Source organism: Pteropus alecto, unplaced genomic scaffold, assembly GCF_000325575.1.
Source record: "Pteropus alecto unplaced genomic scaffold, ASM32557v1 scaffold120, whole genome shotgun sequence".
Taxonomy (NCBI): Eukaryota; Metazoa; Chordata; class Mammalia; order Chiroptera; family Pteropodidae; genus Pteropus; species Pteropus alecto.
Genome location: NW_006430061.1, coordinates 391432 through 418118, shown reverse-complemented (window position 1 = coordinate 418118; position 26687 = coordinate 391432). Strand labels below are relative to the sequence as shown.

General features: G+C 52.8%; 1 protein-coding gene across 1 annotated transcript in view; it reads left to right on the top strand.

The window, feature by feature from the left end:
• OTOG (otogelin) overlaps window positions 1-26687 on the top strand; it is a 72696-nt gene that overhangs the window by 44613 nt on the left and 1396 nt on the right. Inside the window, exons 33-54 of the mRNA XM_015589517.1 lie at window positions 2987-3265; window positions 5427-5544; window positions 6259-6338; window positions 6853-8639; window positions 9410-9578; window positions 9883-10028; window positions 10567-10656; window positions 11352-11535; window positions 13891-14111; window positions 14357-14495; window positions 15813-16007; window positions 16221-16433; window positions 17034-17138; window positions 17331-17438; window positions 17872-17973; window positions 19480-19578; window positions 20674-20714; window positions 22616-22691; window positions 22775-22953; window positions 23720-23824; window positions 24024-24143; window positions 25336-25381. Of these exons, the coding sequence (XP_015445003.1) occupies window positions 2987-3265; window positions 5427-5544; window positions 6259-6338; window positions 6853-8639; window positions 9410-9578; window positions 9883-10028; window positions 10567-10656; window positions 11352-11535; window positions 13891-14111; window positions 14357-14495; window positions 15813-16007; window positions 16221-16433; window positions 17034-17138; window positions 17331-17438; window positions 17872-17973; window positions 19480-19578; window positions 20674-20714; window positions 22616-22691; window positions 22775-22953; window positions 23720-23824; window positions 24024-24143; window positions 25336-25381 (4602 nt within the window). The remainder of the gene's footprint in view (window positions 1-2986; window positions 3266-5426; window positions 5545-6258; window positions 6339-6852; window positions 8640-9409; window positions 9579-9882; window positions 10029-10566; window positions 10657-11351; window positions 11536-13890; window positions 14112-14356; window positions 14496-15812; window positions 16008-16220; window positions 16434-17033; window positions 17139-17330; window positions 17439-17871; window positions 17974-19479; window positions 19579-20673; window positions 20715-22615; window positions 22692-22774; window positions 22954-23719; window positions 23825-24023; window positions 24144-25335; window positions 25382-26687) is intronic.

The window sequence follows — 26687 nt, the reverse complement described above, 5'->3', positions numbered from 1 at the left end:
GCCAAGGCCCACGGTAAGGCCCACCTCTGGCCTCACCCCAGCCCTGGGTGGAGGGAGGCAGTTGCCAGTGGAGGGAGGATGCTGAGGCCCTAAGCCATCTACAGTGGCTGGAAAAACATAGGGCTCCAACAGGGTTCCCAGCTGAGACAGGGTTCGGAGTCAGCCTGTTCTGCTTCTTCAGAGAGACACCTCCCATCTTCTTCCCAAAAAACCAGGGAGGCCAAGGTCCAGAAGTCCCATTGAACCTAACTTTACACAATAGCTGCATTCCAGAAAAGCAGGGCAGCAACAAGCAGGGCCGCTACTTCCTCTCCCTCCTCCTCTCCCTATTCTCCTCCTCCTCTTCCTTCTCTTCCTTCTTCTCTCTTCTTCCTTCTCCTCTGCCCCCCATTTGAAAAATAAGTTTATTTTATTTTATATCAGTTTCAGGGGAACAGCATAGAAGTGATCCCTGATTACGCTGGCACCCATCTGGCACTGCACACAGCCATCACAGTATTATTGACCAGATTCCCTATGCTGTAATCTGCATCCCCATGACTATTTTGTAGCTACTAATTTGTATTTCTTAATCCCTTCCCCTTTTACCCAGCGCCCCGCCCCCCCAACACACCTCCCGTCTGGCAATCCCCAGTTTGTTCTCTGTATCTATGAGTCTGCTTTGGTTTAGTTTGTTCATTTATTTTTTTCTTTAGATTCTGCATATAAGTGAAATCATATGATATTTGTCTTTCTCCGTCTGACTTATTCACTTAGCATAATACCCTCTAGGTCCATCCATGTTGTTGCAAATGGTAATATTTCATTTTTCGTGGCCGAGTGACATTCCATTGCATGTATGTACCATAACTTCTTTATCCAATCGTCTATCGATGCTCTGCTCCCCATTTTTAAGACTGTATAGACTTTAAATGCCAGCTGGGCGCTGGCTGATATACAGACTCCAGCAGAGCGTCTTCCTGTGAATAAAGGAGTGGGCCCTTGATTTGCTCAGGTTATGATCCTGAGTTGTGAGTCGGGGTGTTACACCTGGAACCAGCCCTAGCCTCCTGGGCCTCAGACTGCCAGCAAACCTGGAGGGCTCAGCTTTAGTAGGCATTGTCCTCTCTTCAGAGTTCAGTAGTCCCTGAGGGGTGGCAGAACCCTGTCCAGAGAGAAGTGATCCCTGCGTGGTATTTGTTCTGGGCCCTGGGGCCAAGGCCTCAGTTCACCAGTGCCAAAAAGCCTTCTCATCTGTGGCCATGTGTGTGTGTCCCAGGATGTATGGTCACTGTAATCAGCATTTCTTCCCCCAAATCCTGTTGGCCCCATCCAGTGTGAATCTCCTTAATCACAAGGATAGTCCATGCAGCCAGTTCTGGCATTCCCTGGAGCCTTGAGCCAAGACACTTCTCAGAGAGTTCATCCCTACCTAAGAATATAAGTTCTCGAATTCTCAGGGTCTGCCATTTATCTAGTTTTGAGGGTCTACTTTCCTTCCCTCCTTCCCTCTCTCTCTCTCCCTCTGCCTCTCTCCTTGCCTCCTTCCCTATTCCCATGCCAGGCACAGAGCTGGGCACTGGAGAATCAGGGATGTAAAAGACACTATCTCTGCCCACCAGTCCCATCTGGGAGACAGACATGATCGAAGGCAGTCACGATGCCTGTGGGAACACTTGGGAGAGGCCCCTGCCTGTCTTGGGGAGTCAGGAGAGGCTTTTTAGAATGCATAATATTCCCTGAGGAATGGAAAGGAATCAGAAAGGGACTTGTAAGCCAAGCTCGGGAGTTGGGTCTTTATGCTGAGTGTAGCAGGGAGCCATGGAGAGGCTTTAAGGAGGGGAGGGACACCCCAGCTCCTGCCCAGCACCAGGCACAGCCAGCATCCCCAGCTATGGGTGATGTTCATGGTGGTATGAGCCAGGGGTACAGTAGGAGGTCACAGGAGGATCATGTCACTGCACAAGGAGACCGGGGAGTGAGGAGCCAGGCACTGGGCCAGTGGAGGGCCGGAAGCTCCCCACCATCCCAAAAAAGAACAGTCCTTTTCTAAACATGTTAGATCCCTAGATCTACGTGGACCTGCTTGGATGTGGTACAACCTTCCATATGTGATAGGCCATCTGCTTAGTGGGAATTTTCTGTCCTCCATTCAATATTTCAGTCCAATAAGTAAGGTCTAGTCCAGAGGAAGTGTTGATTTTCCAGTGGTTTTATGGGCATGTTAAGCAGAACCCTGGAGTAGCCTAGCTTTGGAAAACATCACTATGGACAGGTTTCCCAGAGTCCAGCCTCCATCTCAGTCATGCCTGGGTTCCTTGGGGGCAGGGTGAGGACCCAGCGAGCACCCAGGCTCCCACCCCCACCCCATCTTGTGCTCCTTCCCCTTAACTGTGTCCAGGGTACCAGACAAGAAAAGAGAAAGTACCTTCTAGGTGAGATCTAAACCCCTTCCTCTCTCGGGCACACTGTTTTCCCATCTGGGGGTTAAATTCAGTGTCCCTTAGGTCCACCAGCTCTGACCCTCTGGGGTTCTGTGAGGAGTAGGACCAAGCTAAGGGTCACTGAAACCTGGCAAATCACCGAGCCTCAGCTTTCCAACATCACCAATACAACGTGACTCCACAGGGCAGCCATTTTCGTCTGTCCCGTTCATTGCTATATCCCTGGCATCTAGAATTCCACCTGGCACACAGAGGGTCCTCAAAAATGTCCATGGAAGAGAGGGACAGAGGAAAGGAGATAGTTCAGTCACCTTCCTGAGGCTGGGCAGTTGGTGGCTTCCTTAACCCTCCACCTTCCCTGGGGAAGGTGTGAACAGAGAGGCAGCCAGCGGGCAGAAGTGGGTGGGGTGAGGGGAGGCAGAGCAGGCGTGGAGGAGCGAGGCCAGCTAACCCACAGAGGGTGCTGCAGTCCCATGTCGCGGAGAGCGCAGATGTGTGCCCAGGTGTCCGCCCCGCACCTGGACCCCTGCCTGCACCGACCTTCCCCATGTGTCTCTTTGCAGACCCAGATGTGGTATCCCTGGAGGCAGCGGGCAGACCCAACTTCTTCCTCCACGTCACCGCCAATGGGTCTCTGGAGCTGGCCAAGTGGCAGGGCAGCGATGCCTTCCACCACCATGCCTCCTTCTTGCTGCACCAGGGGATGTGGCGGGCAGGCCTGGTGGCCCTGGAGTCCCTGGCAGAGCCTGGATCCTTCCTTTCCGTGTCAGGCCCTGTGCTGGCCCTGCGGCCATATGAACACACAGAGGTGTTCCGCCAGGGCACACTCTTCCAGCTTCTGGGTAATTGTCTACCTCACCATCTCCCTCGGCTCCTCAGCCCCTCACTCAACTGCCCTTCCTGCCCTCTCTCCCCTTACCCTTCAAGTTGCCCCCTAGAGGCAGAATCCTCATTCTCCAGGCACAGAGAGGCCGCATGGGTGCCGCCCCTGAGATGGAAGGTGGCCTGGCCTCCATATTGGTGGCCTAAGGAGCTATGGGCAGTGTGGCTTGGGGCCCAGCCAGCTTTCAGGGTCTTACCTACTCCCACAGGCCAATTACACAGTCTAAAAATAGGACAGCCTTTGTGGAAACGAGGGGAGAAATGATCGTGGCTGCTGTTCGCGTAGCCCGCTGGCTCAGGTTTCTTGCTGATGGGGGCACATGCCTGCCCTGTGAACCAGCAGCCCCTCTGTCCCCCGTGGAGGCCCAGTACCCAGGGGTGTGATAAGGCAACACCATGCCCTTTCCAGCCTCTGCAGGAAAGGGTTCCAGGGCTCTGCCTTCCCACTGCCAGGCACGTCTGCCCCCAAACTACTTGTTCTCTGCCTAAACCCCAGAGGAAGTGATCATTACTTCTTTAACGCTCTACACTGGCCTCTCTGTCCTACATGTTCATGCCTGCAAGGGCACTGTATGCTGTATGAGTGGATCCACCCATGTGTAAATGTGTCTCCTACCAGGCTTGTCATTTATCACCCTCTGCCACCACACACACACCCCAGGGCTGGGCCAGCTCATTCTTAAACTCAGCGGTCATCTACCTAGTCCACCAATGAACAGATTCATCACTGTCTATGATGGGAGGACTGTGTCCCTTTCTGGAAGACACTGAGGCGAAGTGCAATGAGCCTGGGCTTTGAAACCGGACAGTCTTGGGTTCGAATCCTGACCCTGGTCCCTGGCGCTTGGAGGAGAGCCCCTCTCTCCCTGACTCGATTTCTCCACCTGAACAATGGGGATATTTGCCTCAGAAGGTTATTGTGAGGATGGCTTTGCTCCAGGCCTGGCTCATAGTAGGTGCTCCCCAAATGTAAGTTTTCGGTTCTGGGCTCAAGGATCTTGGAAAAGCAGGTTTCCTCACAGTCAGCGACAGTGCAGAGAGTAGGAAGTCAGGAAGGGGCTGCTGGGGTGGGGCTGTCCCTCCAGCCTGCTGTGGAGCCTGCCCACATCTCTGCTCAGGCCACGGTTTTAGAGACCGGTCGCTTGAGCCAAGGTAGTCTGGGCTCTTGTCTGCATCAAGGCCTCCCGTAGGCTACAGCTTTTCCCTGAGGGTCCCTCATTTGTCAAGGTACTGGGAGAGCTTAATTTTCCCAGCATCTTCTGTCACTTCAGTGCCTTCATCTGTAAAATGGGAATAATAATAACGCGACTTCATAGAATTATTGTGAGAATTAATGAGTAAGTACTTGTGAAGTGCTGAGTGTCATGCTTGGTGCTATTTCAGAGTTAGCTGTTGTCATGCTTGGTGCTATTTCAGAGTTAGCTGTTGTCATTAGTAGTCGGAGCCCAAGTTACTAGGGGCAATAAGGGCAGTGCTCAGACAAACTACACCCTCCAGGTCCCAGTGCTGGTTCAGGATGAGGCTACTTCAAGGAGGCCCTCTGGGTACAGAGAGGGCAGGGCTTATGAGAACAGTTCTCTCCCCTGTCTGGTGCCAGATGCCCAGAAGGACCTTGGGCTGAGAGGGAAAGGGATCCCCACAACACCTACTCCAACCCTCAAGGGAAGCCTCTTGTCTTCATGGAGATCTTCAGTGGCCCGGCCAGAGGCAGGGCAAGGAGGAGGGGACTGTGTCCTGCGGTGCGGGGCAAGCCTGACTACCAAGGTCTCAGAAGGGTGGAGTGATGGGCAGTCTTATGGAGAGATCAAGGGTCCAGCCTCCTCTTTGGCCACCCCTCAAAGCCCGCTCCATAGCACCCGCGTCTCCAGCCCCTGCACTAAGTTCTCTGAGCCCCATCCCAAAGACCCTCCAGGCACCAACTCCAGCTCTCAGGGATACAGCGTCTCCTGAGGTTGGCTTTTATTGCATTTGTCCTCGTTTTTCCTGCATGAGTCCATTTGTCTCTTCCATGGGATAGGGCAGGCATGAGCTAAGCTGTCTTGCCTCTATGCTCGGGCTCCTGATCTGGAGCTGGTGCCCAGGATTGCTCAGTCTCAGGACTCTGGTGGGTTGCCTTATCAGATGCCAAGCCGCTGGGGTCTTCCTACCCCATCTGTGAGTGGCACTACGATGCCTGTGCCAGCCCCTGCTTCCAAACCTGCCGGGACCCATGGGCAACCAGCTGCAGGGACGTGCCCAGGTAGGATGGCATGGAGTTGAGGTATGAGCATCAGCATGTTTGAGCATGCGTGGGAATGGGCTTGTATATAGTCTGTGGGCAGAAGTATGAGCCTGTCTTGAGGTGTATGAGAACTCACATATACTTGTATATACATGTTTTGTGTGATATGTGTATGGTGGTGTCTGTACCAGGGTGAATGTGCCTCATATGTGAATATCAGTTTGTGCACGAAGTATATATAGCTGAGCCTGTGTATTCGTGTGTGTATATAGGTGCGTCTTGGCTTGTATAGTTGTGCATATGTACCTGTGTTGGTGCTCCTATGTGCACAAGTGTATGTACACTGTTTTTCATAGTGGTCTGTGTGAACTTTATATATATATCTGTGTGAATATTTTTGAGCCCTGCAGGTGTGGAGAGGGTATGTGAGAATGTGCCTAAATGGAGACACATGTGAGCACGTGCAAGTATGTGTGCCTGGTGTGTGCATAACTTGACCTTGTTTGTGTGTGCTGCCCTTTCAGTCTGAAGGCAGGAGTTGGCGGCATGCCTGTTTGGGTATGCGTGCCCCCGTGCAAATGTGCGACAGTAGATGGAGGTTCATGTGAGTGTGTACATGATAAAGACACGCACGCAGGTGTCATAAGGAAGGAGGAGGCCTGTGCGCAATCCAGGTGAATATGACCCTCCCCATGTTCCAGACCACTCACCTGCTCCCTGCTCTGTCCCCAGGGTAGAAGGCTGTGTACCTGCATGCCCCAGCCCCAAGGTCCTGGATGAAGTCACACAGAGATGTGTTTACTTGGAGGACTGTGAGTGGCCTGGATTTCTCATCCCTCCCTCAGATTTACTGTAAATCCCCAGGGTTTCATGAGCCAGTCAGGTCCAGAGCCCCTGGGTCCCCAGAGAAGCAGAGTCAGTGTAGGGACCTCCAGAAGGAGAACACCATAAAGCAGGAAGAGATCTCACCCAGTCCATGCTCCCTATTTCACAGAGATTTAAAAAAAAAAAAAAAAAAAAACGAGGTTCAGAGTAAGGAAGGGACGGGCTTGGGGTCACGTGGTGAGAATGCGGGGCAGCCAGACTTAGACCTGAGGTCTCTGGGCTTTGGGCTCGGGATTTGAGGTATAGGACGAGCCCAGACGCGCTGACTTCTCTGAGTCATCCATGTGATGGAGGCCATGGGTTGGTCAGGCAGCCCGACCGGCTGTGGGAAGCTGCCTTCCCCACTTCAACTAGGGTGGCAGTCTGGAAGCCTCACGTCATAGCGATGTCCCCTGGGGCACCAGTTACCCTGCCATCTGAGCCTCCTTTCTCATCTGCCAGGTGTGGAGCCAGCGGTTTTGGTTCCCACAGAGGCCGTTGGCAATAAGACCCTCCTTCCCAGTCAAGAGCTGCCCACCACCAGTGGCCAGGAGCTACAGTTTCCACAGGGTACTCCCGGGGCCCCCTCTCACAGGCCAGCTGCCCCACTCACTGTGGCCCCGAGCCCGTCCATGGCTGCCACTGAGGGGCCAGTGCTGCCCCCAGGCTCCACCCAGGTCACTCTGCAACAGCCGCTGGGGGTCACCGCGTCTAACCTCCCTGCCCACCCCACAGAGGTCCCTGCCAGCAAGGGAGTGACCGCCAGCCAGCAGACCACTCCCCATACCACAGCGTCCTCAGCTCTCCCTCTTTCACAGCAGATGCTCACACCTGACGTGGGCTTGGGTGCCTTGGAAACGACCAGGGTGACCGCGACCTTTGCAGGGAGCCCCAACATCACAGTCTCCTCTAAGTCACCCCCTGCACCTCGCTTCCCACTCGTGACCAAAGCGGTGACGGTCCCAGGCCCTGGCTCCTTGGTTGTTAAGACGACACCCTTACAGGCCTTCCCAAGCCTGGAGTCACCTGCAAGTCCTTCCCCCAGGCCTGTGGCTTCCCCTGCAGTAACTTCCAGGGCCCCTATTTCCTCAAAATCCCATGAGGCTTTGCTGACACCTGTAACAACGAAGGTCACAAACAGGACAGAGATCTCCCAGTCCATACATGCCGAGACCATTCCCAGCCCCAGCAGCCCCCCAGCCAAGGCTAGAACAGCAGCAGAACAGGTTCCTGCCAGTCCCGTGGCCACCGAGGGAGTGAAGATGGTGCCATCCACGGAGAAGGTCCAAGCTGGGCCCAGCCAGCCCACGGGCCTGCCACCATCCCCACTGCCCGGCCCACGTCCCACTGCCCTGCTCCGCCCCAGCCAGCACATCGCCACAGCCACCAGGCCTCCAGCTCCACCCCCTGGCACTCCAGCAGCCACCAGCCTGTTCACAGTTGCTCATGGGCTGGGGGCCACACCCTTCATATCCCTGGAGTCAACTCAGCCACCCCAGCTCCTCTCTGGCCTGCCTCCTGACACCAGCTTGCCTCTGGCCAAGGTGGGCACATCGGCCCCAGTGGCCACGCCTGGCCCCAAGGGCTCCATCATCACCACTTCACTCCAGCAACAGGCCACACCTCTCACCACGGCCATGACTCCATCTGCTGAGACGCTTCGCCCAGCGCTGCCTCGCACGCCAGCCATTGTGGCCCAGATGCATCCACCCGGTCACACAGTCCCTCAGGCAGCAAGCACAACTCCAGGCCTGCTTCCGGGAGCCATGCTGCCATCCTCTGGAGTTGTGGCCGTGGCTGAGGGAGCAGCCTCCACAGTATCTGTTGCCCCGCGAAGGAGCACCACGGAAAAGATGGCCATCCTGTCCAAGCAAGTGTCTCTGCCCACCTTGATGCATGGCTCTGCCCAGGGCAGGCCCACAGCGCTCTCACCTGCTGTGACCCACACTCTTGCTACCTTGGTGACTGAGACTGAGAGCCCCTGGGTTGGCACAGTGCCACCGGTGCCCACGTCCTATCCCCTGAGCCCTTTCTCAGCCAGGACTGCCTCCCGAGAGAGCTCACTGGTTCTGCTCCCTCAGCTGGCTGAGGCCCATGGAACCTCGGCGGGACCTCGGCCCCCAGCAGAGCCGGTGGGAGAGGCCACCACCGAGCAGTCTGGGCGCTCAGCCCCAGTTCAGAGCATCTCAGAGGGTTCAGCTGAGGCCTCGGCAACCACCCCTGAAGCCAACGCATCTGCCGTGTGTGTCGTGAGTGACTGGGCAGGGTTCTGGCTTCCTGCATGTGGACGCTCCATGCTTTCCCTTTCGCCATGCCACTGTGCTTGGATACCATACACTCTCCTTCGCCTGGGCAAGGGGCAAGGCCTGTCGCAGCTTTTTAGCCAGCTGCCAGGCTGCAAGATGGGGTTTGGTCGCTGCTCACACTCCTGCCCCGAGCCTCTGGAGCCTCAAAAATTCTCCAGGCTCCTATGGGGCCCCGATACCACAGCAGGGTCACACTATGCCCCACTGGGGCTGCAGGGGCTGATTGGATGGCTTAGCATGATGCCGAGAGTACGACAGCATGGGTGTGCCAGTGTGTCTGTGATTGTACACGTGGGACTGTGTGTGCACACATGTGTGTTCACATGTATGAGTTCTCAGATATCTGTGCATGTGTGATACACGATGTTGAGAAATATGTGTGTCTGCGTTTGTGAGGTAGAGTGTGCGTGTGCGTGGGTGTGTGTGAGTCTGAGCTAGTGTTTCTGCATGTTTGTGCACTTGGGGCTTTCAGCACAGGCCGGGCAGTTGTGCAAAGGTCTCGGGGAGTCAGTCCCCCGACCCTCAATCCCATACTCAGCCCAGCCCCAGGCACCGATGGCATGCTGGGTGGGCGGAGGGTGAGGACACCATCCCCTTGTGATTTTTACCTCAGGGTCCCCTCTTGCCCTCCTGGCTTGGGGTTGGGTGGGCAGGGGTGAGTTGCTGTGGCCCCTAGGGCAGCACTCACGCTGTCCCTCCACCCTGTGCCCCAGCCAATCCCGGAGGAGAACTGCGTCCGCCATATCTGCCTGGAGGGCCAGCTGATCCGCGTGAACCAGTCTCAGCACTGTCCCCAGGGCGCTGCACCTCTGCGCTGTGGAGTCCTGGGCCTCGCAGTGCGAGTAGGCGGGGACCGCTGTTGTCCCTTCTGGGAGTGCCCCTGTGAGTCCTGGGCCCCCTGGAACCTGCCATGTCCTCCTTGTACCCCTACCCCCCGTATGACCTCTCTCCTCAGCATCAGGGTAACCCTGACCTGAATGCACCCTCCCATGGGACCTCTCATCTCAGTGTGATCCTGACTTGGCAGATTTCTCACCCTTATGACCTCTGATCTCTGTATGACACCTGCTCTGTCATAGGGCCTGTGAATCACCCAGGAAAAGGTCTGGGCACCTGTCTTGTGTTCCTAAACAGCCTTCACCTTGGAGGCATCTGTTTGTTTTTACTGTCCCCTGCCCCATCCCAGGCCGATGCTCAATCTTCCCTGATCTGAGCTTCGTGACCTTTGATGGGAGCCACGCAGCCCTGTTCAAGGAGGCCATCTACATCCTCAGCCAGAGCCCAGACGAAATGGTCACCGTCCATGTCCTCGACTGCAAAAGCGCCAACCTGGTGACTGCCTCCTGCTTCCTTTCCCACCAGCACTTAGGGATTTGACTGAGTTTGGAGGAGAGATTGAGCAGTGAGTTGGGTTTTGAGGAGTGTCAGAGGTGAGGACAGATGTGGAAGCTCTGTCTCTCTCCAGGAGTCTCCTAGAATGGGCATATGGGGAAAAAGGGTGAGGGGAGTTCACCACCTCCTGGCCTTTCCTGGGCCCTGCGGCATCCCCAGCTTGTCCCAGCTACCTAGGCACATGTGGGATGGCACCGAAGGGCAGAGGGGCTGGGATGTGGGCTGATCAACGGTGCCAGCTACAGGGAATCGCCTACTAGGATTCCTCCACGAGCCAGCCTTTTTGTGTGGGACTGGACTTGCATGAGTTCAGGTGGATATAAATGTTCCGTGGGATTCGGCATCATCTGCCCAGCCCTGATGGGTCCCCCTGGCATATTGTTGGGAGGTCGGGGGCAGGAACAGGGGCGGGAAGAGTGATCACATTTGCTCACCAGGATGAAGAGGCAGGATTGATGAGGCTAGGCTCTCTTTGCAGGGCCACCTGAACTGGCCTCCGTTCTGTCTGGTGATGTTGAATGTGACTCACTTGACCCATCAGGTCACTATTGACCGCTTCAATCGGAAGGTGAGTGCATCAGAGAGTCAGTCTTCCTGGTCAGGGCAGAAGTCAGCTAAGGGGCAGGGTGTCCAGGGTAGAGGGGCCTTAAGGCTTATTCACAAATGGGAGCAGGGGTGGGGAAGGACCCTATTAAAAATAATGCAAAATTAGGTATATTTGGAAGTGATTTTAATTAGAATACTTGTGGCCACCCCGTTGTCAAGCAAGGAAGTGTACCAAGAGAAACATTGTGATGGAGGATATTAGAAAGGCAAGAGACAGTGGCCTCAAGTGGTCGAGGTTAAAATATCTCACTTCTGTACTTTCGTTCTGAGGAATTCTGTGCTAATGGTCAGCACAGAGATGGGGAGACCCCAGAGAAGGTGTGCCCTACACAGAGGCTGGGGATTGAGGGAAGATCTCCCAGAAAAAAAATGATCTGAGATCAGGAAAAAATAGAATGATTAGAAGGGCTCAGAGTTTGTGTTGATTTAGACAAAGAGATGCAACTAACTGCCTCCAGCTCTTGCATTTCTTATCTCATTGTTTTGTGCTCATAAAAATGTTTTCAGAACTTTCTTGCCACTTTGAGCTGTGTCTTGGCTGTCTGTGCCTGAAACAGAGGCTGGCACATAGCAGGTGCTTAATAACTGTTTGTTGAGTAAATGGATGGATGGATGGACAGACGGACAAGCTCACATCGAACACCCCTTCCCCACAAGGTGACTGTGGACTCCCAGCTTGTGTGGCCTCCTGTGAGCAGGCATGGGTTCAGAATTGAAGATACAGGCCACATGTATGTGATCCATACGCCATCACACATCCAGATCCAGTGGCTTCACAGCTCTGGACTCATGATCCTCGAGGCCAGCAAAGCCAGTGAGGCCCAGGGCCGTGGCCTGTGTGGTGAGGTGGGACCCAGCTGGGGGGAGGGGGATGCTTTCCGGGTCCACCTCTGCCCCCAGACAGAGGTTCCCCTGGACCAGAGAAAACTGAGACAGAGTGCCAGGCCAGAGGTGGGACCAGCGTTGCTGCTGGGGCAGAAAGACCTAATGTCTTGTGTTCTGGGGCTGAAGCTGCCAGCAAGGAGATGGCGCAGGACTCTAGCCATGACCACTTGTCACTTCAGCTGGGAATGTCTGTCAGCTTCCCTGATAGCTTCCTAATACCAGATAATCCTTCCCGTCTGCATATGCCTGGGCATTTCACAAAGCACTTCCACACTCTGATCTCACTTATCCTAGGTCATCTACACAATAACCCTGAGAGAGGGCCATTGAGCTAAAGAAGAAAGGGGGCTCAGAGAAATTAAGTGATTGCCTAAGGTCACACGGTAGAGCTACTGCAACGCATAGAACTGGTGTTCTTCGTTCAGACCACAGCATGATCACAGAGAGCATAGGACTGGAAGTATTTTGATAAGAAAAAGGAAGAACTATCCTAGGTCATCTACACAATAACCCTGAGAGAGGGCCATTGAGCTAAAGAAGAAAGGGGGCTCAGAGAAATTAAGTGATTGCCTAAGGTCACACGGTAGAGCTACTGCAACGCATAGAACTGGTGTTCTTCGTTCAGACCACAGCATGATCACAGAGAGCATAGGACTGGATGTATTTTGATAAGAAAAAGGGGTATAGGAAGAATCTGAGTGTGGACTGCTGGTCCTTGCAAGGGTAGGAGGATGTAGGCCCCCACAAGGCACCCCATGACAAATGGCTATGATAGACTGCCATGATTACGATGATGAATGACATAGGAATACTTATACAAACACATCCTTGCATGCCCTCCATCTGTAAATCTGCACCCATTTTATAGGTTCACATCATGCCCCCATACTCAAAATGGTCTCTACACTTGCACTAACACACGTACGTCTGCTTCATGCTCATTCTTTCATTTGTGCAATACCTATTTACCAAGTATCAGTCACTGGGGACAGAACAGGAGGCAAAAAAAGACAAAATGCCCATTCCGTTAGGCTTCCATCCTTACTGACGCAAACACGTCTCCTTCTCTCACCATTTCTTTCTTTTTACACCTGGCAGAGAGCGCTGTGGTCAGCAGCAATCCGGTGGGTCAGCTCATCCCTAGGATCATGTTTTTGACCCCCTTCAGTGACTCAATGCCAAGACCAAAAATGTGACCACTGGGGCCATTGATAAAATCTGAGGGTTTTGTATTAAATCATGCTTTATATTCATGAAGCTGGTGGCTGGACATGCCAGAGAAGGAGTCAGAGAATTGATCTCTATTTTATCCAAACTAGCACTTGGTAACTTGGGCACTCTGCAAGGCAACATGGGGGATCACTGAGTGAGAATGTAAAGGAAAATGAGTCTTTGAACTTAGAGAGCAAGACCGAGGCCTGTTGCACAGAATTGGGACGGTCATGGATGGTACATCTGAGGGGCCCCTGAAGAAAAGATTTCTGAGAAAGTGCTTCAGGAAGAGGGAGCAGCATCAGCAACATGAAGCCGGAAGTTAAGGTCATGTTAGAAGCTGTGACAGGTCAACTCATTTCTTATACACATAAATTCCTAAATGGAAATTCCTTCCATCTTGTAGCTCTACCATTTTCAATATCGGCTTCCAACTCCATAGAAAGGAAAAGGGTTAGGGAGTGTGAATGGACCAGGCCTGGAAGTGGTGCCCATCACCTTCACTCACATACCATTGGCTGGGACTCAGTCACTTGGTTTTGCACAACTACAAAGAGAGTCTGAGGACAATAGGCTAGTGGATTGCCCAGGAAGATGAGAAAACAGGTGTGATAATGAGCTAGCAATCTCTGTTAAAGCAGATTTTTTTGAGTAACTTTTAATTCTGATATAATGTTAAATTTAGAAGTTACAAAAATAGTATAAAGAACTCTCATGCACTAGTGTTCTAGTTGCCCAGGTTTACCAATGTGTTCGCATTTTGCCCCATTTGCTTCTCTTTATATGTATAGATATAGATATACTGAATATATATGTACTTTTCTATGGATACGCAATTTATATATATGCATTTTTTCTGGACCATTTGAAAGTATTTTTGTAACCCTAAATACTTGGGTATGTATTTCCTAAGAACAAAGACATTTTCTTACATAGCAGCTTTCTTAGTTTCTCAGTGCCTCATTTATTTTCATCTATAAAATGGGATCATAGTAATACCAATCTCAAAGAATTGTGGTGGGGAATATACAAGTGACAGCTGGGTACCTGGGAGTAATGGTAATTATTATGGCTATTGGGATAATTCTGCCCCTTTCAGGTATCTGTGATGGGGACGCAGCCAATGACCTCACCCTGGAGGATGGTTCTGTGGTGGGTGAAGCAGAGGACCCTGCTCCCTTTCTGGACAGCTGGCAAGTGCCCAGCTCCCTGACCTCAGTGGGCCAGACCCGCTTCCGCCCGGACAGCTGTGCCACGGCTGACTGCTCCCCCTGCCTTCGCATGGTGTCCAACCGCACCTTCAGTGCCTGCCACCGCTTCGTATGTGCCGACTGGGGGGACCTCCCGAGATGGGAATGGAAGCACCTACTTGCAGAGGGGGCCAATGGCCAGAGCTGGGAGGCATAAATCTGTTGGGGGGGATCTCCCAGAGGTGTTGAGCTTGGGACCAGATTGGGAGCCTGCAGAGGCTCACTGTTGCCCCTGGGCGGGGCTGGGGGGAGCGGAATGGGGCCCTGGGATGTGGCGAATTAGGGGTGGCAGCACTGCCTGATGCACGTACCCAGGTCCCACCAGAGTCGTTCTGTGAGCTGTGGATCCGAGACACCAAGTACGTGCAGCAGCCCTGTGTGGCACTGACCGTGTACGTGGCTATGTGCCACAAGTTCCACGTGTGCATCGAGTGGCGGCGTTCCGACTACTGCCGTGAGTTGGTGGGTGGGGGCGGGGGTCAGAAGGTCTCCTCTTCCCTGTTAGAGTGGAAAAACTTACAGACCTGAGTCCAAGTCGAGGCTCTCCCGGATTTAATCATTCATTCATTCATTTATGTTAATTAGTAAAGTTATAAATACTTTATAAATTAATCTATAAATATTTTAATAAGTTAACAAATTTATTTTTATCAGAATTTATATTAAAAAGTCAAGTAAATATTATTTATTTATTATTTAATGTCTAAATCTCTTTGCCTCATCTGTAAATGGGGACAGTAATAATAGCTCTCTCTAGGTTGTTTTGAAGATGACATGAGATACCGTATCCAGAGAGCCTCACACATGCTCATCACATGGTTACGGTCCAGCAAATATTAATTCTTTTCTCTTCATTGTTAGCCATCTTCTTCTTCTTTCAGTCTCTCCCCTCCTTCCTTGAAGGTAGAAATGAGATCCACCTCGTACCACCCCCATTAGCTTTGTCTCAGTGGATAAGCACGGATGGACCGGCCTAAAGTAGTTTGAACATATCCGGAAAGGCTAGAAACAACTCACAAGAAAACCACATTTATTATATGACAGATAGCAGATGAAAAGGCAAACCCATCTATCGTAATGTTTTTCTAACTCTGGATCCCAACTCAATGGGTATGAAATCAACTTTGGGAATCAGCACCAGCATTTAAAAATGCAATAGACTAGAAAATGCTAGCATACACTGCATCTAAAAAGGTTAAGTATTACTTCATGAAAAAGGTTTTTTTCAACACATCAGTGCTTCTCAGTCTTGGCTACCTTTTGAAATCGTCCAGTGAACTTCAAAAAGTATGGATGCTTGGGCCCTACAATCACATATTCTGATTCCTTCAGTCTGGGGTCAGGTCCCGATAATGACATTTCCAAAGCTCTCTCAAGCGATGATTTTGCAAGCAGGTTTAAGGACCACTGCTCTATATGTATATGTGTATCGGACCACAATGAAAAATCTCGTTTTTAGAGTCAAGAGTTTGAAAACACTGATCTAGAGCAAGGGATTGGCAAACATTTTCTATAAAGGCTTTGGAGGGCTGTATAGTCTCTGTCATAATAACTCACCTTTTATAATACACAAACAGCCAGATTCAATAGGTAGATGAATGGACATGTCTATGTTTCAATAAAATGTTATTTGCTGACTCTTAATCTAGAGGAAAGAGGCAATGATACCGAACCCCTTTGCACTGTCTGCTGAGGTGATGCTCTGAGCCTCCCCACCCCCTTACCCGGCCTAGGGTCTGAGCTAGGCCTGGTGTGCACTGTGCCCCTGCAGCCTTCCTGTGCTCCAGTGACTCTATATACCAAGCCTGTGTGGCGGCCTGTGAGCCCCCTGAGACGTGTCAGGATGGGATGCTGGGCCCGCTGGACCCAGAGCAGTGCCAGGTGCTGGGCGAAGGCTGCGTCTGCTCTGAGGGCACCATCCTGCACCGGCGCCACTCGGCACTCTGCATCCCTGAGGAGAAGTGCGGTAGGTTCCTCTCCCCCTGTGGTGGGGCCCTCCAAAACCGATCTCACCCAAGGGTCTCCTTCACTCTCCTGCTGCCCAATGGCTGAGGCCCATTTGCGTCCCTTTGAGTCTGCTTTGGGGTGGTCAGTGTCCCAAGGGAGGCCTAGCCTAGGATGGTCTGGGCCTTCCCACCCTCCTCAGTCCCCTGTGCCCCTCTTTGGCCCCCCACTGCAGCTTGCACTGACAGCACTGGGGTGCCACGGGCTCTGGGAGAGATCTGGAACAGCTCCCTGAGTGGATGCTGCCAGCACCAGTGCCAAGCTCAGGACATCATCATCCCAGTGGACCTGGACTGCCCAGGCCCTCGCCCTGAGAGCTGCCCACGCTTTGGGGAGGTGGCCCTGCTCACGTCCACTGAGGATCCCTGCTGCCTGGGGGCTGTGTGTGGTGAGTCCCACCATTCACTGGCCTGGACCTCAATCGTAAGATGGTTAAAAGGCTCCAGCTCTGACCTTGATGGGTAGGACAAGGCCTGGGACAATGAAAATGTCTTGTGGGGAGTATGTTGAGGGGAGTGGAGAAGCCTGCGGCGGGGCGGGGGCGCGCAGGAGCCATGCCTTAGGAGTCAGTGTGGGCAGGGGCTTAATGGCGCTGGGCTCTGGAGCCAGGCAGGCTGGTGGGCTCTTCCTCTACCACCTTGCAGCCTTGTGACATTGGCAGATCATTTAACATCTTCTGTGCCTTGGTCAATCCTCCTGTACCACGAGGCTGACGATAGTACCCACTTTCTGGGCTGTCGTGAGAATTACAGAATTCATACTGATCTAGACCAGCAGCTGGCACACGGCCCATCACAACGAACGTTAACTCTTATTGCTCTTCTGCCCCAGTCCTGGCCCCTCTGTGACCCTCTGAGGCCCCTTCCAGGAACACGGGCCCTGGCAGCTGGGGGCCATATGGGGACCAGGCGTCCAGGGGTTGGGCAATGCTGGAGGCTGGGGGTTGTCCTGGCCTCCAGGTGACAGGTCTTGTGGCCCCTGGGGCCAGTGTGTAACCAGACTCTGTGCGAGGGCCTCGCCCCAACCTGCCGCCCAGGCCACCGACTCCTCACCCACTTTCAGGAGGACTCCTGCTGCCCTAGCTACAGCTGCGGTGAGAGGTCCTGGGCAGGGGGAGGGGGACACTGACCACTCGAGGGAGGCGAGGAGCCCTGCACCTGGAGTCGGGGAGCAAGGACAACTCTGGGGACTGGGTTCTGGCTGGAGATGAGAGCAGAGACAGAGCGGGGCCTGGTGTGACCAGGCAGGGTCTGCTCCCAGCACTTAAATCCTGTCTCTTCCCCAGAGTGTGACCCAGATCAGTGTGAGGCAGAGGTGGTCCCCAGCTGCCGCCAGGACCAGATCCTGATCGCCGGCCACCTGGGGGATTCGTGCTGCACCTCCTACTTCTGCGGTGGGTGGACATGCCATCAGATGTCCGCATGCACACCTGGACTGCAGCCGTCCCCTTCCTCATCCCTGCTTTGCTGGGCAGCTGGGAGGAAAGGGTAGGGGTCTTTGGTTGGGGTGGGCACAAGGAGAAGGTGAGATCCTTGTTCAGAAAGAAGTATAGGATGAAGAAGAACCTGATCCCTGCTTTGTCTCGTAAACAATGAAGCATGAGGAAATCGGTTCTTGGTCAGTGTCAGACCAAGGTGGACATGAGAGAAAATGTCCAGATTCTGATTCTAGGACAGATCACACGAGACCATGAAACACCGCTGTTAGTCTAGCTTCTGTTGCAACTGGATTTTTGGGGTGCCCCCACCCAGCAGCCTGTTCTGTAGCAGAACAGTTCCCCATGAGGGGAACTGCCTATGACAGCTGTGGCCCCTCTCCCTTCTCAGCCTGTGGCGACTGTCCAGATCCAGCTCCCGAGTGTCAGGAAGGGGAGGCGCTCACCGTGGACAGGAACACTACGGAGCTCTGCTGCCCTCTGTACCAGTGCGGTGAGTCCTGGCTGGACGTGGGGCCATGGCCGACAGGGCTCCAGGGACATTTGTGTGCTACCGGGTCCCTTCACAAAGCCTTTACCCCGAGACCAGTGATATTATTACCTTGTTCCAGTCTTCATTATACTTTTATTACAAAAGCGCTGGATATGCCTTATAGAAAGTAAAAATCCAAGTAAATATAAGAAAATGAAAATATTATCTTCCTACCTCCGGGATGTTTCACTGTCCACACTTCAGACCATATCTTTCCAGATATTCTCTATGCCTTTATATACGTGCGTTTTACCAAAATGTCATCCCGTACATGTTCTTTTTCAACAAGCTGTGAAGATACTATCTTTATTTTTCCATGTTAATAAATTTTAAAATTATATCGTATCCAATCCACAATTCTCCAATCTAGGATCCAATCCAGGACCACACATTAACATTATGTGTCTTCTATGTCTTTTAATCTAACACAGGTCCCTTTTTCTGTGACACTAAATTACAGAGCCTGGTATATGGTCCTGCAGAAAGTCCCACCTTCTGCATTAATCCAGTTGTTTCCTCTTGGAACTGTTTATCTTGTTTTTCTAGCCTCTGTGCTTCCTGCGAACTGGAAGTGAGATCTAAGGCTTGGTGGATTCAATTAAAATTTTTTTTAACTGGACAGTACATGAGCTTCATAGTACGTCACACCAGGAGACAGATACCGTGTGACTGAGCCACCATAACCAGTGTTAACATTGATCTTGGATTACAGAAGCGACCTCTGTGTCCCTCCATCTGACATTTGTATTTTTCCTCTTTCAACCAGAAAGTAACCCATTACTTTGACACTGTACAAATGTGTTTCTCCTCCTTCACTTTGTAATTTTTTTGAAACATCAATTGATAATCCTTACCTGTGCCAGGAATGTTTTTAGTAAATCAAATCAGCCTTACAGTCTTTCACCTTAGTGCCGACCGTTGGACCTCTTTTTCCCACCTAAGAGTTGTGCTTTGAGATGCCCGCGCTAGGGACCTGCCTGAAGAACAGGACTCCTTCCTATTCTAGTGCGAGCCCTAGAGTGTAGCGGAAGCAGAGCAGGCTCCGGCGGGCTACGAATGGGTGGTTTCCACAGGTGGGAAGAGGCGCGCTGTTTTATAGAGGGAAATGTTCCAGGTTGGTGGAGCTTATCCCGGTCACCACTTCCCCTCTGTTCACCACTCTCAGGGTAACACAGAATCCAGGGTGGGGGAGCTGTTTAGTGACATCGAGGTTCTGACACTGCCATGTTGCTAATACCTCCTGGAGCAGAACTAGGGCCTCGGGATGTAGTTCTATGGCAAGACGTTGGGAGCCCTCACTTCTCTCCTGGACTACAGTACAGGAGGGTGTCTCTGGACATTGCGAGGGGTCGGGGGCGCTGAGGAGGAACCAGAAGTTACGGCCTCCTAAACCAATGTTGCATTTCTGAGGATTCACACCCCAAGTCATCTGTGCCTGATGTGTCTCCCGCCTCCCGTCTCGTGCAGTGTGTGAGAGCTTCCGCTGCCCCCAAGTGCAGTGTGGCATGGGCACTGCCCTGGTGGAAGTGTGGAGCCCAGACCGCTGCTGCCCCTACAAGTCCTGTGGTAAGTCTCTGGACAGGGCCCTTGTGAGGAGGGAAGAGCAGGGGAAGAACTGGTCCACCCCTATCAACTTGCTCAGATTCTGTTTCTCCAGAGTCACCAGAAGGAAGCCACCACACTCACCTTCCTCCCCAACTGCATCCACGATCTGAGTGTACAGCGTTCCTACATCTTTTTCTTCCCAGGATAAAAGGAGGAAAAGAGCAAGTTCCCTGTTGCATAAACATTTTCCATCTAAAAAGTCTTTACTGCAACTATTTGATAGTAAACATTATTTTGTTAAGATCTACCTCAAATCCTTTTAGGGAGCAGGTGGGAGTGTCAATAATGAATGCCAGCGAGCTTTATATTAAAACGTTATTTTAAAAAGTGTGAAACTTTAAAAGCTCTCTTGAGAAAGCCTATTTTTGCATCTGCATATTTAGCTTGTCTCTTTCCAGGCCTACATGTACACTTGATGAGGGCAGGGGTTTTGGTTTGTTTTAGTCATTGCTTTGTCTCCAGAGCGCAGAGAAAAGCTCGGCATAGAGTAGGTGCTTAAAACTACCTGCTGCATGAGTGAGCAACCCAGAAGAGTGTTTCACAGCCACTCCGCCCTGGGGCTCCTCACCCCAAAGCTGCCGCTGGTGCATCCCTTAGGTTTGCTAGTGGTGCCTCAGCAGATGGCTCCCTCGTGGCTTAGAACTGGACCTGCTTGTGGGTAAAGGCTTGGAGTAGTGAGGCTGAGCTTGCTGAAACATAGGTTTGGGAAATGCGGATAGATGGTCAGAAGGTACCTCCTTGCCATGTTCATCCCTGAAGAGGCCCCGCATTTGCTCTAGAACAGGTTCCGGGGACAGGGAGGGATGAAGCCAAGTAACTAAAGGGCACCTGTGGTTGGTCGTCTGCCTGTTTATCCTCACCCCGCACCAGGTTTGGAGCTTGGTGTTAGAACCCATCGCTGCCCCACCTGCCCAACCAGGGGAGCAGCAGCCCCCATGGAGGGGTGGAGGCAGGCTGGAGGAGGGGCAGTGCCTGCAGTGAGGGGACTGGAGGCCCAGGGGGACTTCTGCCTGGGTATCTCTGGTGAGGTGGGTCTTGGCCCCTCTTGTTTTTCAGAATGTGACTGCGACACAATCCCAGTGCCCCGCTGCCATCTGGTATGGAGACCCTGCCCCTCCCCACTCTCCCTGATCTGTCTCCCCTTTCCTTTCCTCTCCTCTCTATCCATCCCTTTCCCTGGAGACCCTATTCCTTTAATCTAGAGCAAAGAGCCATAGACGGAAAGTCACATTCTTGTCCCAAGCTCTGCTCTCCCGGCGCAATGCCCTTGTTTGTAAAGTGGACACGATCATGCTTCAGAGTTGTGGTGTAGATTTAGTATAATGAGGCTGATGATGATGGTGATGACGAAGATGCTAGTGAAGATGATGATAGTGGAGATAGGGAGAATGATGACGATCGTGGTGACGGGGGAGATAGCGAAGATGATAATGATGGTGATGATGATGGTGATTAGCTCATGACAGTAGCTAATGTTTACTGAGAGCTAACTATATGCTAGGAACTTTCCTGGGCCTTCAATATATATTCCTATTAATTCTCACAACAACCCAATGAGGTCAATTCTATGATTATCTCAATTTTACAAACAAGAAAACTCAGGTTAATGGGTGAGGTGGGTCTTGGCCCCTCTTGTTTTTCAGAATGTGACTGCGACACAATCCCAGTGCCCCGCTGCCATCTGGTATGGAGACCCTGCCCCTCCCCACTCTCCCTGATCTGTCTCCCCTTTCCTTTCCTCTCCTCTCTATCCATCCCTTTCCCTGGAGACCCTATTCCTTCAATCTAGAGCAAAGAGCCATAGACGGAAAGTCAGCATTCTCGTCCCAAGCTCTGCTCTCCCGGCGCAATGCCCTTATTTGTAAAGTGGACACGATCATGCTTCAGAGTCGTGGTGTAGATTTAGTACAATGACGCTGATGATGATGGTGATGACGAAGATGCCAGTGATGATGATGATCGTGGAGATAGGGAGAATGATGACGATGGTGGTGACAGGGGAGATGGCGAAGATGATAATGATGGTGATGATGATGGTGATTAGCTCATGACAGTAGCTAATGTTTACTGAGAGCTAACTATATGCTAGGAACTTTCCTGGGCCTTCGATATATATTCCTATTAATTCTCACAACAACCCAATGAGGTCAATTCTATGATTATCTCAATTTTACAAACAAGAAAACTCAGGTTAATGTTACGTAGCTAGTAAATCACAGCACCAGGATTGGAACCCAGGAAATCTGACTCCAGAGACCATGCCCTTAATGAGAGCTAACTATATGCTAGGAACTTTCCTGGGCCTTCGATATATATTCCTATTAATTCTCACAACAACCCAATGAGGTCAATTCTATGATTATCTCAATTTTACAAACAAGAAAACTCAGGTTAATGTTACGTAGCTAGTAAATCACAGCACCAGGATTGGAACCCAGGAAATCTGACTCCAGAGACCATGCCCTCAGTGGCCACCAGGCTGCATGGCCACTGAGAGACGCGAAAATATGCTGAGAAATATAAAGCTACGTTTAAAGTTATGGTTTTTGCATAATTTTCTAAATTATTTGTATTTCCCCCATCCCAGGATGCATTTCTTCTCATTTAGTCTCCTGTCCTACCCTCTTCTCCCTTCAACTGATAAAGAAAGAAGGGCAGTAGTACGGTCCAGGCAGGACTCTGGGCCGGCAGCTGGGCAATGGGTCCTTATTGTTGGGGCCAGTGGGTGCTCAGAATGACGGGAGAGACTGGAGGCCCCAGGAGGGGACTCTGCAGAATACTCTTCAGCAGGGAGCCTTGGAAGCCACACTGGGCATTTCTCCCTCAGTGGGAGGGTGACTGAGTCACAGGGTGCCAAGGGTCCCCAGGCTTGCTAGCCTACTCTCCACCCATTGCAAGGAAGCAGCTGACAGAGAGAGGGGCCCAGGTGGCAGACTGCTCCCAAGGGCAAGGCTGGGCCTCTCCACCTGGGGGTACTAACTGCCTCTGCCCCATCCAGTGGGAGAAGTCCCAGATGGACGAGGAGTTCATGCACAGTATGGAGAATGTGTGTGGCTGCGCCAAATACGAGTGCGGTGAGTGGAGAGGTAGAGCCAGGGTGGGGTGGGGGTGGGTACTGGGCTCTCAGTGACTGTGGCCACCCTGCACGCCCGTTCAGTGAAGGCCCCCGTGTGTCTGAGCCGAGAGCTGGGGGTGATGCAGCCGGGCCAGACGGTGGTGGAGCTCTCAGCAGATGGCGTGTGCCACACCTCCCGCTGCACTGATGTGCTAGACCCTCTCACTGGCTTCTACCAGATCAACACCACCTCCGTGCTGTGTGACGTCCACTGTGAGGCGGTAGGGGGCAGTGCGGGATGGCAGTGTGTGGGAATAAGAGGGCTGGCCTGGCAGAGCCTAGGCGCTCCAGGAATCAGAGGGGCCCTTTGAGCTCGCCCCAGGGAAGCTCTCAGAGGCCTCTGGGGAAAGTGTTGGGGACGGAGCTGGAGTGGGAGAGGCAAGGAAAGGAATAGCAAGAGCGAAGGCCTGGCAAGGGTGGGGATTTGACAGAGTTAACGTGCATTCATTAAGTATCTTCTATGCCAGGTGTATTTGGGTTTGTGTGTTTATGTTGCTACCATTTGTTGAGCCCTGCTACATGCCCAGTACCTAAGACAGTGACTGGCTTCTGGTAAGGGCTAAATATTATTGAATTAAAGGGGTTAGCATTGTTCTCATTTTTCAGATGAGAGAATTGAGATTTAGGGAGGTCCAGTCATTTGTCAAAGGGAATTGAGATTTAGGGAGGTCCAGTCATTTGAACTGGAACTCAAATTGAGGTCTATCTAGAACCAAAACTGGCACCCCTAATTACCAGCAATGCCGTCTCTGAAGAGGTGGAAATGCTCTGTCCACTGGGGCTGGGCCTGGGAACTGCAGCAAAGGAGGCTTCGGATGGACATAAGGATGACGTTCCTGCCTGAGATCGAGGGAGTCTTGGGGTCCCCCTCCTGAGTGTCTACAGGGGGCCCTTCTCTGGGCTCAGAGATGAGCAGACAGTGGGAGAGGCAGGAGGGTGGAGTTGGGTGCGTGCCTGAGGCCCACCCCATTCCGCCCCATCCTGCAGAACCAGGAGTACGAGCACCCGCGAGACCTGGCGGCCTGCTGCGGCTCCTGCAGGAATGTGTCGTGCCTCTTCACTTTCCCCAACGGCACCATTTCCCTGTTCTTGGTACGCAGCCCTTTAACTGCCCACTTGGGAAGAGGTCTCAGGAGGGGACACTAGGACCAGGGTCCAGGGCTGGGTACAGACAGGGTCCCGGGAAGTGCCGGGTCCTGGGTTGCACCGGCCTTTGGAGCTGTACTCTAGCAGTTCACTGAGCCCATCTGTCTGGCCACAAGTCCCCACCACCAACTTCTGTGCCCTCCAGCCCGGGGCGTCCTGGATCGCAGACTGCACCCGCCACCACTGCAGCAGCACTCCCCTGGGCGCCGTGCTTGTGCGCTCACCCATCAGCTGCCCGCCACTCAACGAGACTGAGTGTGCCAAGGTCAGTGCCAGCCTCCTCCCGCTGCAGCACAGTCTGAGGCCGGGGGCACTGGCTGTCTTATTCGTGAGGGGGAGAGAGGGGGGAGGTCCTGTGTGGAGGGGTATGGGAGGAGGGTTTCCCCGGAGCCTGTGTGCCTGCCCTGCCACCCCAAATTCACATCTCTCCATGCATATTTGCTCCGACCACATCACACCTCACATCCTCACACATCACGTGGCCATGCACAGATGCAAGCAAGCATATACTGTCGCATGTGCTAGGCACACTCACGGACACACTAACAGGCAGCTGGCCACTCACACACACCACACACTCCACAGGGACATTAAGACCTCAGCACTCCAGTGTGCATACCACGCACTGTCGCACACCAAGGCACTTTTGCACACACACCCCTTACAGACGCACAGTTCAGTCCTGTGATGGGCGTAGCACTAGCATGGGCAGCCATCACTATGGGCACAGCTCAAGGAAAAGGATTTCCTGGAGGGTCTGGAGTTATTGTTGAATTATTAAAGCTCCCATGGTTAATATTGGACATTTTAAGATTTCTGATCTTACTTAGAAAACAGATACACATCCAATCATACTGTCATACACACGCTCAAATGCAAAGTCACACATGTACACATAATGCTCACAAAATCACACACAAATACTGAGACACTCCTGCATGCACACACACACACAGTTATAAAGAACTGTCACATCATTGTTTTACGTATTTTACAATAGAGGAGGTGAGCTGTAAGGGGTAATTTGCCTCATTTTAGAGATGGGTAAACTAAGCCCAGAGGAAAGAGGCAACTTATCCAGGGCTGAGATAGAGTCTAGGCTGCTCACCCAAGTGGTAGGCCCCTGCACCCCTCCCTCTCGGATCCCCTGTGTGGAGGAGCTGCCACCGGAAAGAGGGAGACCCCACGCCATCTTAACCCAGCCTCTAGTCTCTCTTGGGGCTACATGTAGCCTGAGTGCCAGTGTCCCAACCAGTCAGTTTAGCCCCTGTGTCTCTCCCATGGCCAGCCCAGGGGGCCCCTCTGGCCAGGGCCTGATGGCCAGCAAGGCTTGGAGCCCCTGTCTAGGACATCATGAGAGGAAAGGAGCCAAGTCTCTTGGACTCTTTGCCTATTGCTGGGATCTTGGCTCTTGGTCTGGATGGGACCTCCCACCTACTCGCCCTATTTCCCTCCAGGTTGGGGGCTCGGTGGTACCTTCCTTGGAAGGATGCTGCAGGACGTGTGAGTGAGCATGGTGGAGGCCCAAGGGTGAGGGGCTCTGGGTGGGGCAAGGTGTCATGTTGGGGCTCAGAGGGCCAGGTTCCTGGCCTGGCACCTCCAGTGGTGACTCTTCAGGGGTGAGTAGATGAAGGGATAACACCCTTGCCACAAGGCTCATGGCACTGGCAGAGATATGCCAGTAGGCAGAGGCCATGCTCATGTTCCTGTCCCAATATGAGGCCTCTGCTTTTTGTTGGAAATAGGGTGGTCAGTAGCTCACTAGCTGCTCTGCCTTCACCCACTTCCACCAAGCTCTCAGCCCAGATGCCCCCACGTGAATTCCCTGTGGCCAGGAACCCCATCTCAGAGGGCCTCTTGGGTTTGATTCAGGCCCCCAGGGTCCCTGATGAGCCTGAGCAAGAGCTCTGTGCAACTGCTTCACACCCAGCCCCTTGGAACCTGCAGCACTCACATACGTATGCGTGTCCCAATTAGCCTTAGCCCCTTCGCCCGCACGCCTCCTCTCCCTCAGGGGCCCAGACCCTTCCTTGGAGGGCTGTAGAATTTGGGACCTTTTTATGTCCACCTCACGTATTCCAAGGAAGCTGGGCTTAGTGCCTCATTGGCTGAACACAACTCATGTTCCCTGAATGTCCTGTGTGCTTGCGTGTGACCTGCAACCCATGTCCCTTTCCCCAGGTTCCCCGGGGACCCTGTTTCCCGTGGTCCCCGTTAGCCCTGCCTCTCCTCCACTGGTTAGTGTCCACTGCCACCCAGGTACTCCTCTTGGAAGCCCGTGGAACTGGAGGCGGCAGCCGCATTGCTATTTCCAACAATGTCCCTTCTGCTAGGTGGCCCCAGCTCTGGCGGTGGGGGAGGGAGGGCAGTGCCCCTGCTCCCTGCCTCTGGCGAAGGCCTTTCAGCCAACAGTGCATGCTGGATAGCAAGCTGCGTCCCCTGGGCTTGCATGGGAATGCTTCAGCAGTGCCCGCTCACTTGGCACCCATCAATGCCCAATGTTGCCACTGCTTTGCTCCCACTGGTCACTCAGCCAGTCTCAGTCCATGACCCAGAGAGCCATAGCTAGGAAAGCTTGGTTCTCCTGCTTCTCGAGAGTAGGAGGGAGGACAAAGTGATCTTAGCTCTGGTCAGGAGTCTTCTAGTCAGTGTGGTGGGAAACCTACTGTGATAAGGCCCTGAGGCCAAAAGAAAGGATTCCCTCCATCTCTGTCAGGCGCCCAGGAGTCACAGAGTAAGTCCATGCATCTGAAAAATATTTACTGAACACCACTGTGCCAGACCCTGTTCTAGGCACTGTAGACACAGC